Genomic DNA, 16657 nt, shown 5'->3' with positions numbered 1-16657 from the left:
ATTGCCAGACACTGCTCCTCACTGCCCGCCAATCCAGCCATCTTGGTGTCATCAGCAAATTTGCTGATCACACCACCTACTCCCTCTTCCAAATCATTTATATACACTACAAAGAGAAGAGGGTACCGAGCCCTGCGGCACACCACTAGTGACAGACCTCCAGCTAGAAAAAGACCCCTCCACTACTACTGACTCCTCTTTGCAAGCCAGTTCTCTACCCATCTAGATACCTGATCACATATCCCATGAACTTTAATCTTCTGTACCAACCTACCATGAGGGACTTTGTCAAACGCCTTACTGAAATCCATATAGACGACATCAACGGCTCGTCCTTCGTCAACCGTTTTTGTCACTTCCTCAAAAAATTCTACCAGATTCGTAAGGCAAGACTTCCCCTTGACAAAGCTATGCTGCGTATCCTTAATCAGATCGCAACGCTCAACTTACCTACCACTGACGTTAAGCCCACTGGGCTATAAACGAAGGTACCATGTTCGCTATCCTCCAGTCCTCTGGGACCTCACCTGTGTCCAAAGAAGAGACAAAGATTTGCGTCAGAGGCTCAGCAATCTCATCCCTCGCCTCCAAGCAGCCCAGGATAAATGCAGATCAGGCCCTGGAGATTTATTGGTTTTAATGCCCTCCAAAAGCCCTAACACTTCTTCCCTTGTAATCGATAGATCTTTCAATTGGTCTACTGCTCCCTCAATGACCGTACTAGACATCAAGCCCCTCTCCTTCGTGAATACCGACGCAAAGTATTCATTCAGGATCTCCCTCATTCCCTCTGCCTCCAAGCACAATTCCCCATGTCTGTCCCTGAGAGGACCGATTTTACCCCTAGCCACCCTTTTGTTCTTAAGATAGGAGTAAAATGCCTTTGGATTCTCCTTAACCCTATCTGCCAAAGCCCTGTTTGAGATCCCTCCTACTCTCTCTGTATTCCTCCAACGCTGGCTGTTCCCAGCTGCTTCGACCTGACATATGCCCCTCGTTTCTGCCTAACCAGGTCTTCTATATCTCTAGTAATCCACGGTTCCCTAATCCTACCTTTCCCATCCTTTCTCCTAACAGGCGCATGCCTTTCCTGCACCCTTGCAGTTTTCCCTTGAAAGACTCCCACATGCCTAACGTGGTCTTACCTTCCAACAGCCTATCCCAGTCTGTATCCCTAAGCTCCTGCCTAATCCAGCTGAATGTAGCCTTCCCCCAATTTATCACCCTCCCCTTAGGACAGGTCTCATCTTTTTCCATTCGTATCCTAAAGTAGACGGAGTTGTGGTCACTATTAGCCACATGTTCGCCGACCGCAACCTCAACCACCTGACCTGGCTCATTTCCCAGAACCAAATCCAGTATCGCCCCCTCTCTAAGTCAGGCTATCTACATACTGTTGCAAGGATCCTTCTAATATACATCTTACGAATTCCTCCCCATCAGACCCCCCCAGCTCTAGGCACCTTCCAATCCACCCCAGGGAGATTAAAATCTCCCACTACTACAACCCTATTCTTCCTACATTTATCCAATATGTCCCTACATATACCCTCTTCCACTGCCCGCAGGCTATCGGGCAGCCTATAGTACACTCCTAGCATAGTAACGGCCCCCTTCCTATTCCTCAACTCCACCCACAGAGACTCAATTTCCAACCCCTCCATGTTATCCTCCCTCTGCACCGCTGTGATCTGCTCCCTAACTAAGAGCACCACTCCCCCTCCTCTTTTCAACCCTCCTCTATCACACCTAAAACACTTATACCCTGGAACATTTAGCTGCTAGTCCTGCCCCTCCTTTAACCACATCTCTGTCACTGCCACCACATCTAAATTCCTCGCAAACATCAAGGCCTTAAGTTCATCCGACTTTCCCGTCACACTCCTTGCATTAAAACAGATGCACCTAAGACCCTCAGGCATTCTCGGATCCTCCTTCTCCTGGGGGATTTCCCTATCAACTAGACTTACCCTGACCTCCAACTCACCCCCAGTACCTGAGCTGTCTCTCTCTCCTCCCCACCCCCCCTCCATACTAGTTTAAACCCTGCCTAAACATTCCAGCCAACCTCCCAGCTAAAATATGTGTCCCCTTCCCATTTAAGTGTTCCCTATCCCTCTTATACAAGTGCCCTTCCTTTGCAAAGACTTCCCAATGGCCAACAAAACTGAAACCCTCTGTCCTGCACCAATCCCTCAGCCATGCATTCAGCTCCAGGATCTCATTATTCTTATCCCTGCTATTGCTGGGCACTGGCAGCAGCGCTGAGATCGCCACCCTGGAGGCCCTACACTTCAGCCTGGCTCCCAACTCCCTGAACTGCGTACATATTTCCCCCCTACTCTTCCTTCTTATGTCCCTCTCTCCTACATGTATAATTACATCCACCTGGGTCCCTTGGCCCGTCAAGATTCCCTCTACCCTCTCCAACACATCCTGTACCCCAGCCCCAGGGAGGCAGACTACCATCCTGGAGTCCCACTTTTGCCCACAGAGCCACCTATCAATTCCTCTAACCCTCCCATCCCCCACCACTATCTCACATCCAGCCCCCTTCCTTCCCTCTGAGGCATTTTCCTCTTCCCCTTATGCCCTTTCCACCTCAGTTGGTGCCTTACCCCTGCTATCTTGAGAGACTACCCCTGGGGTAGCCTTTGGAACATTACTCCTCTTCTTTTTCCCCTTCCTAACTGTAACCCACCCATCCCCCCTCCTTGACTCTGAGATCCCTTCTTGAATCTGGTTCCTATTCATTAATGCCTCATTTTCCCTCACTAAAAATAAATCCACCAGCCTCAACTCCAGTTGCCTAACCCAGGCCCTAAACGCTGCAACTCCAGACATTTGGTGCAGATGTGGACTCGCCGGAGATGCTGTGTCTCCAAGAACTCCCACATATTGCACCTTACACAGCTGACACATCTCCCCACGGTCCCTGCCATTTATTTGACTACCCTCAGACCTGTGGCCACACTTTGAAAAACTTGACCAGTAACTCACCTTGCCTAACCCTGTCTCGCCAAAGCCCTTGCAGTACTCACTCAGCACCCACCTCACTCTGCTGCCTGCTCCCAACACTTCCCACTATCTACTGTGGCCTTGTTTTTATACTCCCTCACTCCCTTCCTAACAGCCCTTGCGCCTAGGACCCTCTGTGGAGAGCACAAAGGGAAAAAACCCACAACCCAGCAATGCAATTTAAAAAAAAACACTACACTCGCAGTTTACACTCACCAGCCACCAGTACACTGCTCCAGAGAACAATGAGTGCTCTGGTTTCCTCCCACAGTCTAAAAGACTTGCTAGTTAGGTACATCGGCCATGCTAAATTCTCCCTCCAAGTACCAGAATAGGCACTGGAGTGTGGCGACTAGGGGATTTTCATAGTAATTTCATTGCAGTGTTAATGTAAGCCTATTTGTGACACTAATAATAAATAGGAATGGGCAGGTTTTCTTATGAGGAAAGGTTGGATATGTTCGGTTTGTATCCATCTTTACCTGCCGCTTAATCACACGCTGACAGAGCGCCAGGATTCCATGCCTTGTCCCTGCTTTGAGCGCGGTTTCATTACGCAGTCATACTATATTCGCACCCCTTCCCCCGTTCGGATCACTCAGCTTATGGCTTTCAGCTGTCAGATGCGTAAGCCCCTAACTACTGGGCGGTAATTATAAAATGTATTCATGTTACATCACTTGAGCACAACAGATATACTTTTCCGAAGATTCAATCTTTCTGCCCAATCTGTCATCCAAGCTGGATGGTCCAACTACATTCATACATCTTATTTACTTTGGCCAATTGCATTCTACCTTCCAGCAAAATTAGGAATTCATAGGTTAACTGAACCCAGAGATTTCCCCCCCACCCTGTTGCCTAGTAACCTTACCTACACAAATCTGGTAGGTTCAAGGATCGTTCTTACCACATTGCAGTCCTGGAAACAAGAACGGAGTCATTTTTCTTGTCTGTTTTCTGCCCCCTTATCAGTGGAGATTGAATACATCAATACATTACAGCTGGCAGCTGATTTTTTTTAAAACCCATTCGTGGGATGGATGTGTCGCTGGCTGGCCAGCATTTATTGCTCGTGCCCTTGAGAAGGTGATGGTGAACAATTGTTACAAGTGAGTGGCTTACTAGGCCATTTCAGAGAGCAGTTGAGAGTCAATATTGCTGTGTCACATAAAGGCCAGACCAGGTAAAGATTTCCTTCCCTGAAGGACATTAGTGAACCAGATGGATTTTTCCTGACAATTGACAATGATTTCATGATCATCAGTATGCTCTTAATTCCAGATATTTTTAATTGAATTCAAGTTTCACCATCTGCCTTGGCAGGATTCAAACCCAGCTCCCCAGAACATTATCTGGGGTTTTTGGTTAACGGTCGAGTGGTAATACCATTAGGTCATCACCTCCCCTGAATCCTTCTGTTCATTTTCAAAAACCTTGGTAGCTTGTAACCGCCTGGCCTGCCCTTAATAGTAGGGTATACATGCTGTGCTTCATTTTTGCAAAAGAATGCAGTCTGTCTAATAACTGCTTGTTGGCCAAAACTCATAAGAAAATACAAAAATACAGTTTAAATCTATAATACTTGTTCAAAAATTATTATTGCTTATTTAGACATTCAATATCTTCTTATAGTGTATAAGTGAGGCACATTGTGATACCTTTGACACATATAAGGCACACTGTGGTCTCTATTTTAAACTAATCTACTTTGTTTTAATAATCCTCAAAAAGCAGAGGCTTCTGTATCCCCTACTACACATATTATAATAGAATTAGGACCAGGAGTAGGCTACTTGGTGCCTGAAGCCTGCTCCACCATTCAATAAAATCAGGCCTGATCTGATTGTACTCTCCCCCCTTCCCCCGTTAACCTTTCACCCCCATGTTTATCAAGAATCAAGAATTTAGATCTGCCTTAAATTATTTGAAGACTCTGCTTCCACTGCCTTTTGAGGAATAGAATTCCAAAAACATGTACTCCTCAGAGAAAACAATTCTTCTCATTTCTGTCTTAATGACCCCTAGTTCTAGATTCTCCAACAAGAGAAAACATCCTCTCCCCATTCATTCTGTCAAGACCCTTCTGGCTCTTAAAGGTTTCAATTCTGTCCCCGCTTATTCTTCCAAGTTCCAGTGGATACAAGCCTAGCCTGTTCAACCTTTCCTCGTAAGAAAACCTGCCCATTACTAGCATGGCCTAGTAAACCTTAGAACTGCTTCCAATATAGTTACATCCATCCTTAAATAAGGAGACCAGTATTGTACATGGTACTCCAGATGTGCCTCAGAAGTGCCCTGTACAAGTATAAACCTCCTACTTCTATGTTAAATTCCCTAATTAAACAATAACGTTCTATTAGCTTTCCTAATTTCTGCACCTGCATGCTATTTTTTTGGAAGAGAAAAGCACACTCTAGTGGCTCATGGGGACAGTTAGTGAGAGTTTCCAACAATGCTGAATCCAAGGAAATATCTTGTGCATAAAATTGAAGAAAAACTCAGATACGTGAAAATAATTACACAAGTTATTGGAGGCCAGTAAACCAGTTGTGTAAACCTACGTGTAGCATGTGAAAATGCATAAAAATAAGTTATTTTTAATATGTAACATTTGTGACACTAAATACTACAAAAAAATTGTAATTCTCTAGTTAACCAGTTGGGGATGCTGAATACCCATGCATTCTTCTTTAGGCTGATAATGATGAACTTATACATTCAGAACTTGGTTTTTGTTGTATTCACTTATTTTGTCTTGGAACCTTGGACTCAAATTGCATCTGCCTAACAAAATGAAAGATGTGAATTTATACATATATTTCATGACCTCGGAGCTTTTCATTCCTCTTTGTAGCCTATGAAATGCTTTGGAATTGTAGATACTGCCCGTATAGGATTGTTAATCATTTTACGAGAGAATGCAAGTTTAATTTTAATAGCCAGGTTGAGGTGTTGTCCAACACCAAATGTGATAGCACTTAGGGGCAATAATCCCAGTTTTTATATAATAGTTTGAGATTGTAAATATTAAATCTACCTGCTGTTGATTATAATTGATGTGATGAGAATACTATTCCTACCAGCCATAGATTTGGATTGGTTCAATGTTAGCTTTCTGATCTCTAGTTAGAAGGTTGTGAGCTTGAGGCATTTTCTAGGATTGAAGTACCTCATTTCAGCTGACAATTCAATGCAAAGTGCATAGAATACTGCAGCAACCTCTAAAGCTCTGGCTAAAACTCTCAGGACTACATCCTTGATTGTTGCTGTAACATCTACATTTATTCCTGTATCCTATACTGCTGTGTTGCACATGCTCCATCAAGCAAGTATGTTAGTTTCAAATGAATAATGCACTGCATCTCTCTCTTTGGTAAATGAGAAGCATATCATCATATCAAATTATCTTACTGAAGTTATAAATCCAGAAGGAAGTTTGATTATTTTTGAGCGAATAAAGTGCTTGAACTTTCAGAACATGCTATTTCATTGTGTTTTCATGGTTTGTTCTCGAAAGTATGAGCAATGTAAACATTAAACTTAAACAAGCTTGACCTTATTGCATCAATAATCTTTCCACTTCCTTTTTTGATAAAAAACAAAGTTGAACCCAGACAGCATTAGCAGTATAGAAACAACACTCTTTGCATGTATTTTTGTTTCCTTTGCTCTACTAAAACATGGCATGACATTCACCCATACAAATACAATAAAAGAAAATATTAGCAATGTTGTTTTAATGTGAGCAGTTTGAATGTTTCGAATTCAGTGCTTCATGCCCAATTTATTTATATGATTAGAGTGGCATGATAGCACAGTGATTAGCACTGCTGCTTTACAGCTCCAGGGACCTGGGTTTGATTCCCGGCTTGGGTGACGGTCTGTGTGGAGTTTGCACATTCTCCTTGTGCCCACATGGGTTTCCTCCACGTGCTTCAGTTTCCTCCCACAGTCCAAAGATGTGCGGGTTAGGTTGATTGGCTATGCTAAAATTTCCCCTTAGCGGCCTGAGATGATTAGGTTTGAGGGATAGGGGGGTGGTCGGTGCAGACTCGATGGGCCAAATGGCCTCTTCCTGCACCGTAGGGTTTCTATGATTATTGAAATGTTTGGAGTTTTAAAGTTTTAAACTTTTAAAGTTTTGAAGTGGTTTGGATTTGCTTTGTAAGCATATGATCTTGCAGTGCCATTCTTTGGCATTCATTTATCATAAGGCTTTGTTTTCAGTCATATATAATGAGATGAAAAATAAGTTAAACTGAAAGTATTTTACTTCGTAAAATAGTATGGAGGACATTTCCACTCGTGGACTATCGGTGGCTGACAACAGAGGGGGGGAAATCTGTGGCCTCCCAGTCACATGTTTCTCGGCGGCAGGAGGTGACACGCTGTTTACTGGTGACCATGACACCACACAATCCTGCAACAGCAACCTCTGCAAGACATGCTGGATCGTCGACATGGATGCCATTATCTCACGTGAGAACACCATCTACCAGGTACACGGTACATACTCTTGCAACTTGGTCAACGTTGTCTGCCTGATACGCTGCGGGAAAGGATGTTCCAAGGCATGGTATATTGGGGAGACCTTGCAGCCGCTACAACAATCGATGAATGAACGCTGCTCGACAGTCACCAGGCAGGAGTGTTCTCGTCCTGTCAGGGAACACTTCAGCAGTCACGGGCATTCAGCCTCTGATTTTCGGGTAAGCATCCTCCAAGGCGGCCCTCATGACACACAACAACACAGAATCGCTGAGTAGAAACTGATAGCCAAATTCTGCACACTTGAGGATAGCCTCAGCCAGGATCTTTGCTTCATGTCACACTATCTGCAACCCCCACAACTTGCCTGGGCTTGCAAAATCTCACTAACTGTCCAAGCTGGAGACAATCTGTGCTTAATCCTCTCTCCACTCACATTGTCTGTACCTTTAAGACTTGATTCCCTGTAAAGACTTGCATTCCAACCATTATCTTGCAAGTTGATTTTGTGTCAATATATATATGCCCTGTTTGTGAACACAACTCCTCATTTACCTGAAGAAGGAATGACACTTTGAAATAAACCTGTTGGACTTTAACCTGGTGTTGTGAGACTTACAGTTTTGACAATTCCCCAGTGACTCTTGTGCTACTTTTCACAGCCATTTGAGAATGTGTTGGAGATGACAGTGCTGCGTATGTAGCACACAGTCAGACATGGTTACAACTGCGAGTTCATTTTGAACATTGTGAATACCTTGTATGTGAGCGATTTTGTTTTTAGACACTCTCCCAATCATGTGTTTTCAGTTTTATCATTCCGTAGTTGTCACACTTAGTTGCAATGCCTCATTTTGCTTTGTTGCCATTTTCTCAATTAAACTATACAACTTTGGCACAGGTTTACATGCACATACTAAAGATGCTCGGCAGCCTTATCTTTGTGACTGGTAGGACTGATTGTCGGTTAGGAAGTCATGATTGTCCACTGGGTTGAACTTGCTTGTCTTGTACGCAACATGGAATTTGCATTTTTGTAGTTTACATATCCAGTGATTCATACAAGTAGTGATTGCTATGTGGATTATTGATTGGTTATTACTTCAAACTTGCTTCTACACAAATAGAAGTGAAAGTGTAATACATCCATAATTGAACCTGCTTCTTTTCTGAAAATAACATTGATCTAAGGGTGTGATTATTAACCCTTTCATAAGGCCATCAAATGATCCACCAATAACTATGTTGAAGAAGCTTCAAACCAGTGACACACAACCAAAAAACAACTGCTGGTTTGCTTTTAGGTAATTAACAGTACCATGGCTGCAGAACAGAAATAAGAATAGACAATAAACCTAATTACACTTATGCAGCACACAAGACAAACAACCTTATGTAGTTCAATAGTAGAAGCTATTGTAACTGCTGAGGCAAACCTACCACTTTAAAACCTTCACTTCAGACAACAAATATCTCAACTTATCAGGCCTGCACCAAATAGGAACTAAGCTGATCTAATTTTTAGCTGTGGATATTGAAGGAAATAAAGGAGAGAATTAAATTAAGAACTGATGCGTACGGAGCGGCTAAAAGTAGTGGAGAATTAGAAGATTGGGAAAGATTTAAAAAACAACAAAGAATGACTAAGAAAGTGATAAAGAAAGGAAAGATGGAGTATGAAACTAAACTAGCTCTAAATATAAAAAAAAAGTAAAAGTTTTTACAAATATATAAAGAAGAAGAGAGTGGCTAGAGTGAATATTGGAGTCTTGGAGGACGAGGGGGGGATTTAATGGTGGTAAACGAGGAAATGGCTGAGAGTTTTGTGTTGGTCTTCATGGTGGAGAACACAAATAGCTTACCGAATATTAAAGACAGAGGGTTGGTAAGAGATGAGGTCCTTAATACAATTACTGTTACTAAAGAGGTAGTGCTTGGAAGACTAATGGGACTGAAGGTAGACAAGTCCCCGGGACCGGATGGAATGCATCCCAGGGTACTGAGAGAAATGACAGAAGTAATAGCAGATGCGTTAGTAGTTATTTATCAAAATTCGCTGGACTCTTGGGAAGTGCCGGCAGATTGGAAAACAGCTACTGTTATGCCGCAGTTTAAAAAAGGTAGTAGACAAAAAGCAGGTAACTACTGGCTGATTAGCTTAATGTCTGTAGTTGGGAAAATGCTAAAATCCATCATTAAAGAAGAAAAAGCAGGACACCTAGAAAAGAACGGTTCGATCAAGCAGACGCAGCATGGATTCATGAAGGGAAAGTTGTGTTTGACAAATTTACTGGATTTTTATGAAGGTGTGACTAGTGTGGTAGACAGAGGGGAAGCGGTGGATGTGGTGTTTTTAGATTTCCAGAAGGCGTTCGAAAAAGTGCCTCACTTTTTTGCAGAAGGTTAGGGTACGTGGAGTTGGGGTAATGTGTTAGCGTGGATTGAGGGTTGGCTATCTAAAAGGAAGCAGAGTTGGAATAAATAGGTGCTTCTCTGGTTGGCAGTTGGTGACTAGTGGCATGCCGCAGGGATCGGTGCTGGGGCCTCAACTGTTTACCATATACATAGACAATCTGGAGGAGGGGGCTGAGTGTAGGGTAACAAAGTTTGCTGATGACACGAAGATGAGTGGAAAAGCGAATTGTGTGGAGGATGTGGAAAGTCTGCAGAGAGATTTGGATAGGCTGAGTGAGTGGGCAAGGACCTGGCAGATGGAGTATAACATAGGCAAATGTGAGGTTATCCACTTTGGAAGAAATAATAGTAGGATGGAATATTATTTAAATGGTGAAAAGTTGCAGCATGCTACTGTGCAGAGGGACCTGGGGGTCCTTGCGCACGAATCGCAAAAACACAGTCAAGGTGAATGGAATTTTGGCCTTTATTGCGAGGGGGATAGAATATAAAAGTAGGGAAGTCTTGCTGCGACTGTACAAGGCACTGGTGAGGCCGCAAGTGGAGTACTGTGTGCAGTTTTGGTCCCCGTATTTGCGAAAGGATATATTGGCCTTGGAGGGAGTACAGAGAAGGTTCACCAGGCTGATACTGGAGATGAGGGGTTAGCTTATGAGGAGAGATTGAGTAGATTGGGCCTGTACTCGTTGGAGTTTAGAAGGCTGAGGGGGGATCTAATAGAGACATATAAGATAATGAAGGGGCTAGATAGGGTAGAGGAAGAGAGATTCTTTCCACTTAGAAAGGAAACCAGAACTAGAGGGCACAGCCTCAAAATAAGGGGGAGGGGGGCAGTTTAGAACAGAGTTGAGGAGGAATTTCTTCACTCAGAGGGTGGTGAATCTCTGGATTCTCTGCCCATTGAAGTGGTGGAGGCTATCTCGTTGAATATGTTTAAGTTACGAGTAGATAGATTTCTGATCGATAAGGGAATTAAGGGTTATGGGGAGCAGGCGGGTAAGTGGAACTGATCCACTTCAGATCAGCCATGATCTTCCTGAATGGTGGGCAGGCTCGAAGGGCTAGATGGATTACTCCTGCTCCTATTTCTTATGTTCTTATAAGCATCCTTTTATCTTAATTAGTAATTAACTTTTGTGTATGTTAAAATTTTATAGTTTCTTAAGTAACTTCCAGAGCAATAGAAAAAAAAATAAACTAACCTTTTCATTATTAAGTAAGAAGGCTTTGCTGCTGGGCTATTTTAAATTAAATTGAATCTCTTATTTCACAGGTGAGAAAATGCATGCACACAGAAATTCATTGTTCATGGGCGACTTTGGGGAAACACTTTTTAAATCATCTGTGGCATAATTAAACTAAAAACAGCAAATGACAGATTGGTTAAGATTTGGCGGGGGAGCAGCAATAACCGATTTTTAAAAAATACAAGGGTAATGAAAAACAGGAAATGCGACGTTTAAAAAGTGAGAACGCAAACAACATCAGGATATAGTCTGTTCTAAGATTCAAAAATAATTACGTGCTACACCAGGAACAAGATAAGCACATTAGGAGCGCAAAAGGATATTTGATTTATTTTATTTAATCTTTATTTTGCCAGGTGTGTTAATTAGAACCAATTCTCATTTACAATAATGACAAGGCCTAGAGGCTAATGCCACAGCAACAAAAATCACACAACAATACAATTCATCTGAACACTAAAAACAGCCAAGTAGAAATTAGCAATGAGAGAGAATTGACAGCTTAGCAAATACAGGTATCAGTCAACAGCTTTAGCCATTCAGCAAAAGGCATCCGCAGGAATAAAATTAGCTATCTTCAGCTTTGGTGGTATCTTCTTGTAGTCATCGACAGCCACAAACCTAAATGAGTGGCTAATTTGATCAGTGCCATGATGAACGCTGAGACTAGCATGACTGGAAGTAATTCCAATTCACAATGCCTATAGAAAGGGTGGAAAAAGCAGGAGTAGTAATGTTAATGATAGAAACAATTACAGCGCTAGAAAGATTGGATATCAACAAGGATGAGCAAGTCGTAGCAACTGTCTGATTAGAATTGAAGATTAATAAAAGTTGTAAAACTTTGGTGGGAGTTGTCTATAGGCCTCCTGAGGCCGAATAAGTATCAGACTAATAAACATGGAAATCAGAGAAGCTTGTTGTAAAAACTTAATTGTCTAATTGAAGAATTGTACAGTACATTTGGCCCATTAGGCCTATGCTGGCTCTTTAAAAGAGTTATCTTATCCATCTCATTCCTGGTTGCTCTGAAATGCTCTCCTTTTAAGTCATACATCTCAATTTTGCTTTTGAAAGTTATGAATGCATCTGCTGCCCCTGTGCTTGTGATCAGTGTAACTTGTTGCATTCGCAAAAATGTGAATCCAATCACAGGCAAGCTTTTTTTATATTCTCTTCATGGAATGTGAGCATCACTGGCTTGACCAACAACAACTATTTGTTGCCCATTTGAGAAGTTGGTGTTGAGCAACCACCTTGAACTGCTGCAGCCTGTATGTTGTTAGGTACAAAGTACTGCTAGCAAAGGAGTTCTAGAATGTAGATCCAGTGCCAGTGAAAGAATGACTATATCGTCCAAGTCAGAATGGTGTCAGGCTCGAAGTGGGACGTGCAGGTGATGGTGTTTTCATGCATCTGCTACCCTTGATTTTCTAGCTGTTTGAGGTTGCAGGTTTGGAACGTACTGTTGAAGGAGGCTTGCTGAGTTGCTTAAGTGCAACTTGTAGATGGTACACATGTAGCAACTGCATTGTTGATAAAGAAAGTGAATGTTGGGGTGCCAATCAAATGGGCAGCTTTGACCTAGATTGTGTTCAGATTCTTGTGTTACAGCTGCAATTGCCCAAGCAAGTGGAGTTGCCCGTCGCAGATTTCGTATCTTCTGACCTGCTCTTTAGCAATAGTATTTATATGGCTTGTCCATTCTTGGCAATGGTAACCCCCAGGATGTTGAGTGTGGAGGATTCAGAGATGATAATGTCATTGAATGTTCTGGGCAAATGGTTAGATTCTCTTGTCAGAGGTGCTCATTGCCTGGTAGTTGTGCGGCACAACTGTTGCTTGCCAATTATCAGCCCAAGCCTGAATATTGTCCAGGTCTTGCTGCATACAGTCCAGGAGTACTTCAGTATCAGTAGAATTGTGAACCTGTTGATGTAGGTAAGGTGTAAGTTAGAAAGTCTGAGCAATTAGCAGAATGTGACAACAGCAGATAGATAAAGGAGGACTTTGCCTAGATAGGAAATGTAGTGAGTAAATTTTCCTTTTCTTTTTCCATTGCTTGAATGCTTTGAATTGTCCAGCTACCGCCGATACCAAAAGAAATGGCTCAGGGCAGCTCATGCCTGATTGAGTTAATTTAAGTGTGTCACTTTCTCAAGTTCACTGTACCAAAATAATCTCTATTCACCATGCACAGGTGACTCAGTAGTTGCAAGTGCATGAATAAATGATTTGCCTGGAATATTGGTTAATGAAGAAATTATTTTTAAAAATTGAAAAAAAAACGGATTTTGATTGCTTCCAGGGGGAATGACACCAAATTGCTGAGGGGGTTAGTCAACTGAGGAGATCTCAACAAATTATAAGAAAATATTAACAAACTGTCATATCAGACATATAATTCACAAATCAATTAAAACTTAATTGGCACTTAAATACCAGGGGGACTAGTATCTTGGCGGGAAGACTGGCTAAGGCTACCGGGGGGACTTTAAACTAGAAAGGATGGGGGGAGGGAACTGTGTTGGGGAAACTGGGACGGAGGAGGTTCGCTCCCAGGTAGGGGAGGACCGCAGGCAGTATGCGAGGGAGGTTAGACAGGTGGTGGAGATGGGAAATGCCCAGACTGAGGGGCTGAAGTGTATATATTTTAATGCAAGGAGTATAGTGAATAAGGTAGATGAGCTTAGGGCGTGGATAGCTGTTTGGGATTGTGATGTGGTGGCCATTACGGAGACTTGGATGTCTCAGGGACAGGACTGGGTACTTCAGGTGCCAGGCTTCAGGTGCTTCAGGAAGGACAGGGAGGGTGGCAGAAGGGGTGGTGGCGTGGCACTGTTGATCAGGGATAGTGTCATGGCTACAGAGAAAGAGGATGTCGTGGAGGGATTGTCTACAGAATCTCTGTGGGTGGAAGTTAGGAACAGCAAAGGGTCAAAAACTTTGCTGGGTGTAATCTATAGGCCGCCCAATAGTGACAGGGAAGTTGAAGTGCAAATAGGGAAACAGATTCTGGAGAGATGTTTTAATAACAGAGTTGTCGTGATGGGAGACTTCAATTTCCCAAACATCGACTGGAATATCCCTAGGGTAAGGGGTATAGATGGGGAGGAGTTTGTTAGGTGTGTTCAGGAGGGTTTCCTGACGCAGTATGTGGACAAGCCTACGAGGGGAGAGGCTGTACTTGACCTGGTACTGGCGAATGAACCAGGGCAGGTGATGGATCTTTCGGTAGGAGAGCATCTTGGATATGGTGACCATAATTCTATCTCCTTCACAATTGCGTTGGAACGAGATAGGATCAGGCAGGCTAGGAAGGTGTTTGTCTGGGGTAAGGGGAGATACGAAGAAGTCAGGAAGTTACTTGGACAAATAAACTGGAAGGAGGCGTTCTTAGGGAAAAGTACCGAAGGAAGGTGGCAGATATTCAAGGAATGTGTGTCTGGAGCTCTGAATGACAACGTTCCGATGAGACGAGGGGGTTTTGGTGGGTCGAGGGAACCGTGGTGCACAAAGGATGTGTTGAACCTAGTCAGGAAGAAAAGGAAGGTGTACAAGAGGTTCAGGGAATTAGGAGATGTTAAAGATCTTGAGGAGTATAAGGACTGTAGGAGGGAACTTAAAAGGGAAATTAGGAGAGCCAGAAGGGGTCATGAGAAGACCTTGGCGAGTAAGATTAAGGAGAATCCCAAGGCCTTCTATAAATATGTGAAAGGTAAAAGGATAAGAAGAGAAGGGATAGGACCGATAAAAGGTGAGGGGGGAAAGGTTTGTGTGGAACCAGAAGAAATGGCGGAGGTGCTTAACGAGTACTTCGCCTCAGTATTCACGGTGGAAGCCGATCTGGGAGATTTTGTTATGGATTTGCAGCAGATGGAAAGGATTGAGTACGTGAATATTAAGGAGGAGGATGTGTTGGAACTTTTGAATTCTATCAAGGTAGATAAGTCGCCGGGACCAGATGGGATGTACCCCAGGATACTGTGGGAGGCGAGGGAAGAGATTGCAGAGCCCCTGGCGATGATCTTTGCGTCGTCAATGGAGACGGGAGAGGTTCCAGAGGATTGGAGGATTGCGGATGTAGTTCCTATTTTTAAGAAAGGGAACAGAGATAGCCCGGGAAATTACCGACCGGTGAGTCTGACCTCAGTGGTTGGTAAGCTGATGGAGAGGCTTCTGAGGGACAAGATTTACGAACATTTGGAGAGGTTTGACATGATCAGGAATAGTCAGCATGGATTTGTCAAGGGCAGGTCGTGCCTTACAAGCCTAGTTGAGTTCTTCGATAATGTGACTGAACACATTGACGAAGGAAGTGCCGTGGACGTAGTGTACATGGACTTCAGCAAGGCGTTTGATAAGGTCCCCCATGCAAGACTTCTTGAGAAGGTGAGAGGGCATGGGATCCAAGGGCCTTTGGCCTTGTGGATCCAGAACTGGCTTGCCTGCAGAAGGCAGAGAGTGGTTGTGGATGGGGCTTTTTCTGAATGGAGGTCAGTCACCAGCGGAGTGCCTCAAGGATCTGTTCTGGGACCCTTGTTGTTTGTCATTTTCATAAATGACCTGGATGAGGAAGTGGAGGGATGGGTAAGTAAGTTCGCTGATGACACGAAGGTCGGTGGTGTTGTGGATGATCTGGAAGGATGGCAAAAGTTGCAGCAGGACATAGATAGGATGCAGGACTGGGCGGAGAAGTGGCAGATGGACTTCAACGCGGATAAATGTGTTGTCGTCCATTTTGGCAGAACCAACGGGATGAACGAGTACACTATTAAGGGCAGAAGTCTGAGTAGTGTTGAGGAGCAGAAGGATCTTGGGGTCCGGGTCCACAGGACTCTTAAATCGGCCTCGCAGGTGGAGGAGGTGGTCAAGAAGGCGTATGGTGTACTGGCCTTCATTAATCGAGGGATTGAGTTTAGGAGTCGGGAGGTAATGCTGGAACTTTATAAGACCCTTGTCAGGCCTCATTTGGAGTATTGTGCGCAGTTCTGGTCGCCTCACTATAGGAAAGATGTAGAAGCTATTGAAAGGGTGCAGAGGAGATTTACAAGGATGTTGCCTGGACTGGGAGGCATGCCTTATGAAGTTAGGTTGAGGGAGCTGGGACTCTTTTCCCTGGAGAGACGAAGGTTGAGAGGCGACCTGATAGAAGTTTACAAAATGTTGAGAGGAATAGATAGGGTGGACTCTCAGAGGCTATTTCCCCGGTTTGAAATGGTCGCTACGAGAGGACACAGATTTAAGGTGCGGGGAGGGAGGTTCAGAAGTGATGTTAGGGGTAAGTTTTTCACTCAGAGGGTGGTGAGTGAATGGAATCGGCTGCCGTCAGTGGTGGTGGAGGCGAACTCGCTGGGGTCTTTTAAAAGACTTCTGGATGAGTATATGGGGTTTAATGAGATTGAGGGTTATAGATAGGTCTGTAGGTTGGTAGGTGATGTGGTCGGCGCAACTTGTGGGCCGAAGGGCCTGTTTGTGCTGTAGTG

General features: G+C 43.7%; 1 protein-coding gene across 2 annotated transcripts in view; it reads left to right on the top strand.

Annotated features, from left to right (window-relative positions):
• abhd13 (abhydrolase domain containing 13) overlaps nt 1-16657 on the top strand; it is a 51737-nt gene that overhangs the window by 14529 nt on the left and 20551 nt on the right. The window contains exon 2 of one of the 2 annotated variants that reach the window (XM_080196878.1): nt 7307-7520. The exons of the other annotated variant lie outside the window; for it this stretch is intronic. Coding sequence (XP_080053004.1) covers nt 7426-7520 — 95 coding nt within the window. The 5' untranslated portion in view covers nt 7307-7425. The remainder of the gene's footprint in view (nt 1-7306; nt 7521-16657) is intronic. 2 annotated transcript variants of the gene reach the window in all.

The sequence above is a fragment of the Carcharhinus amblyrhynchos genome, chromosome 10, assembly GCF_965287045.1.
Source record: "Carcharhinus amblyrhynchos chromosome 10, sCarAmb.v2.hapA, whole genome shotgun sequence".
Taxonomy (NCBI): Eukaryota; Metazoa; Chordata; class Chondrichthyes; order Carcharhiniformes; family Carcharhinidae; genus Carcharhinus; species Carcharhinus amblyrhynchos.
Note: the sequence above shows the minus strand (reverse complement) of the source record. Positions and strands in the feature narration are given on the sequence as shown.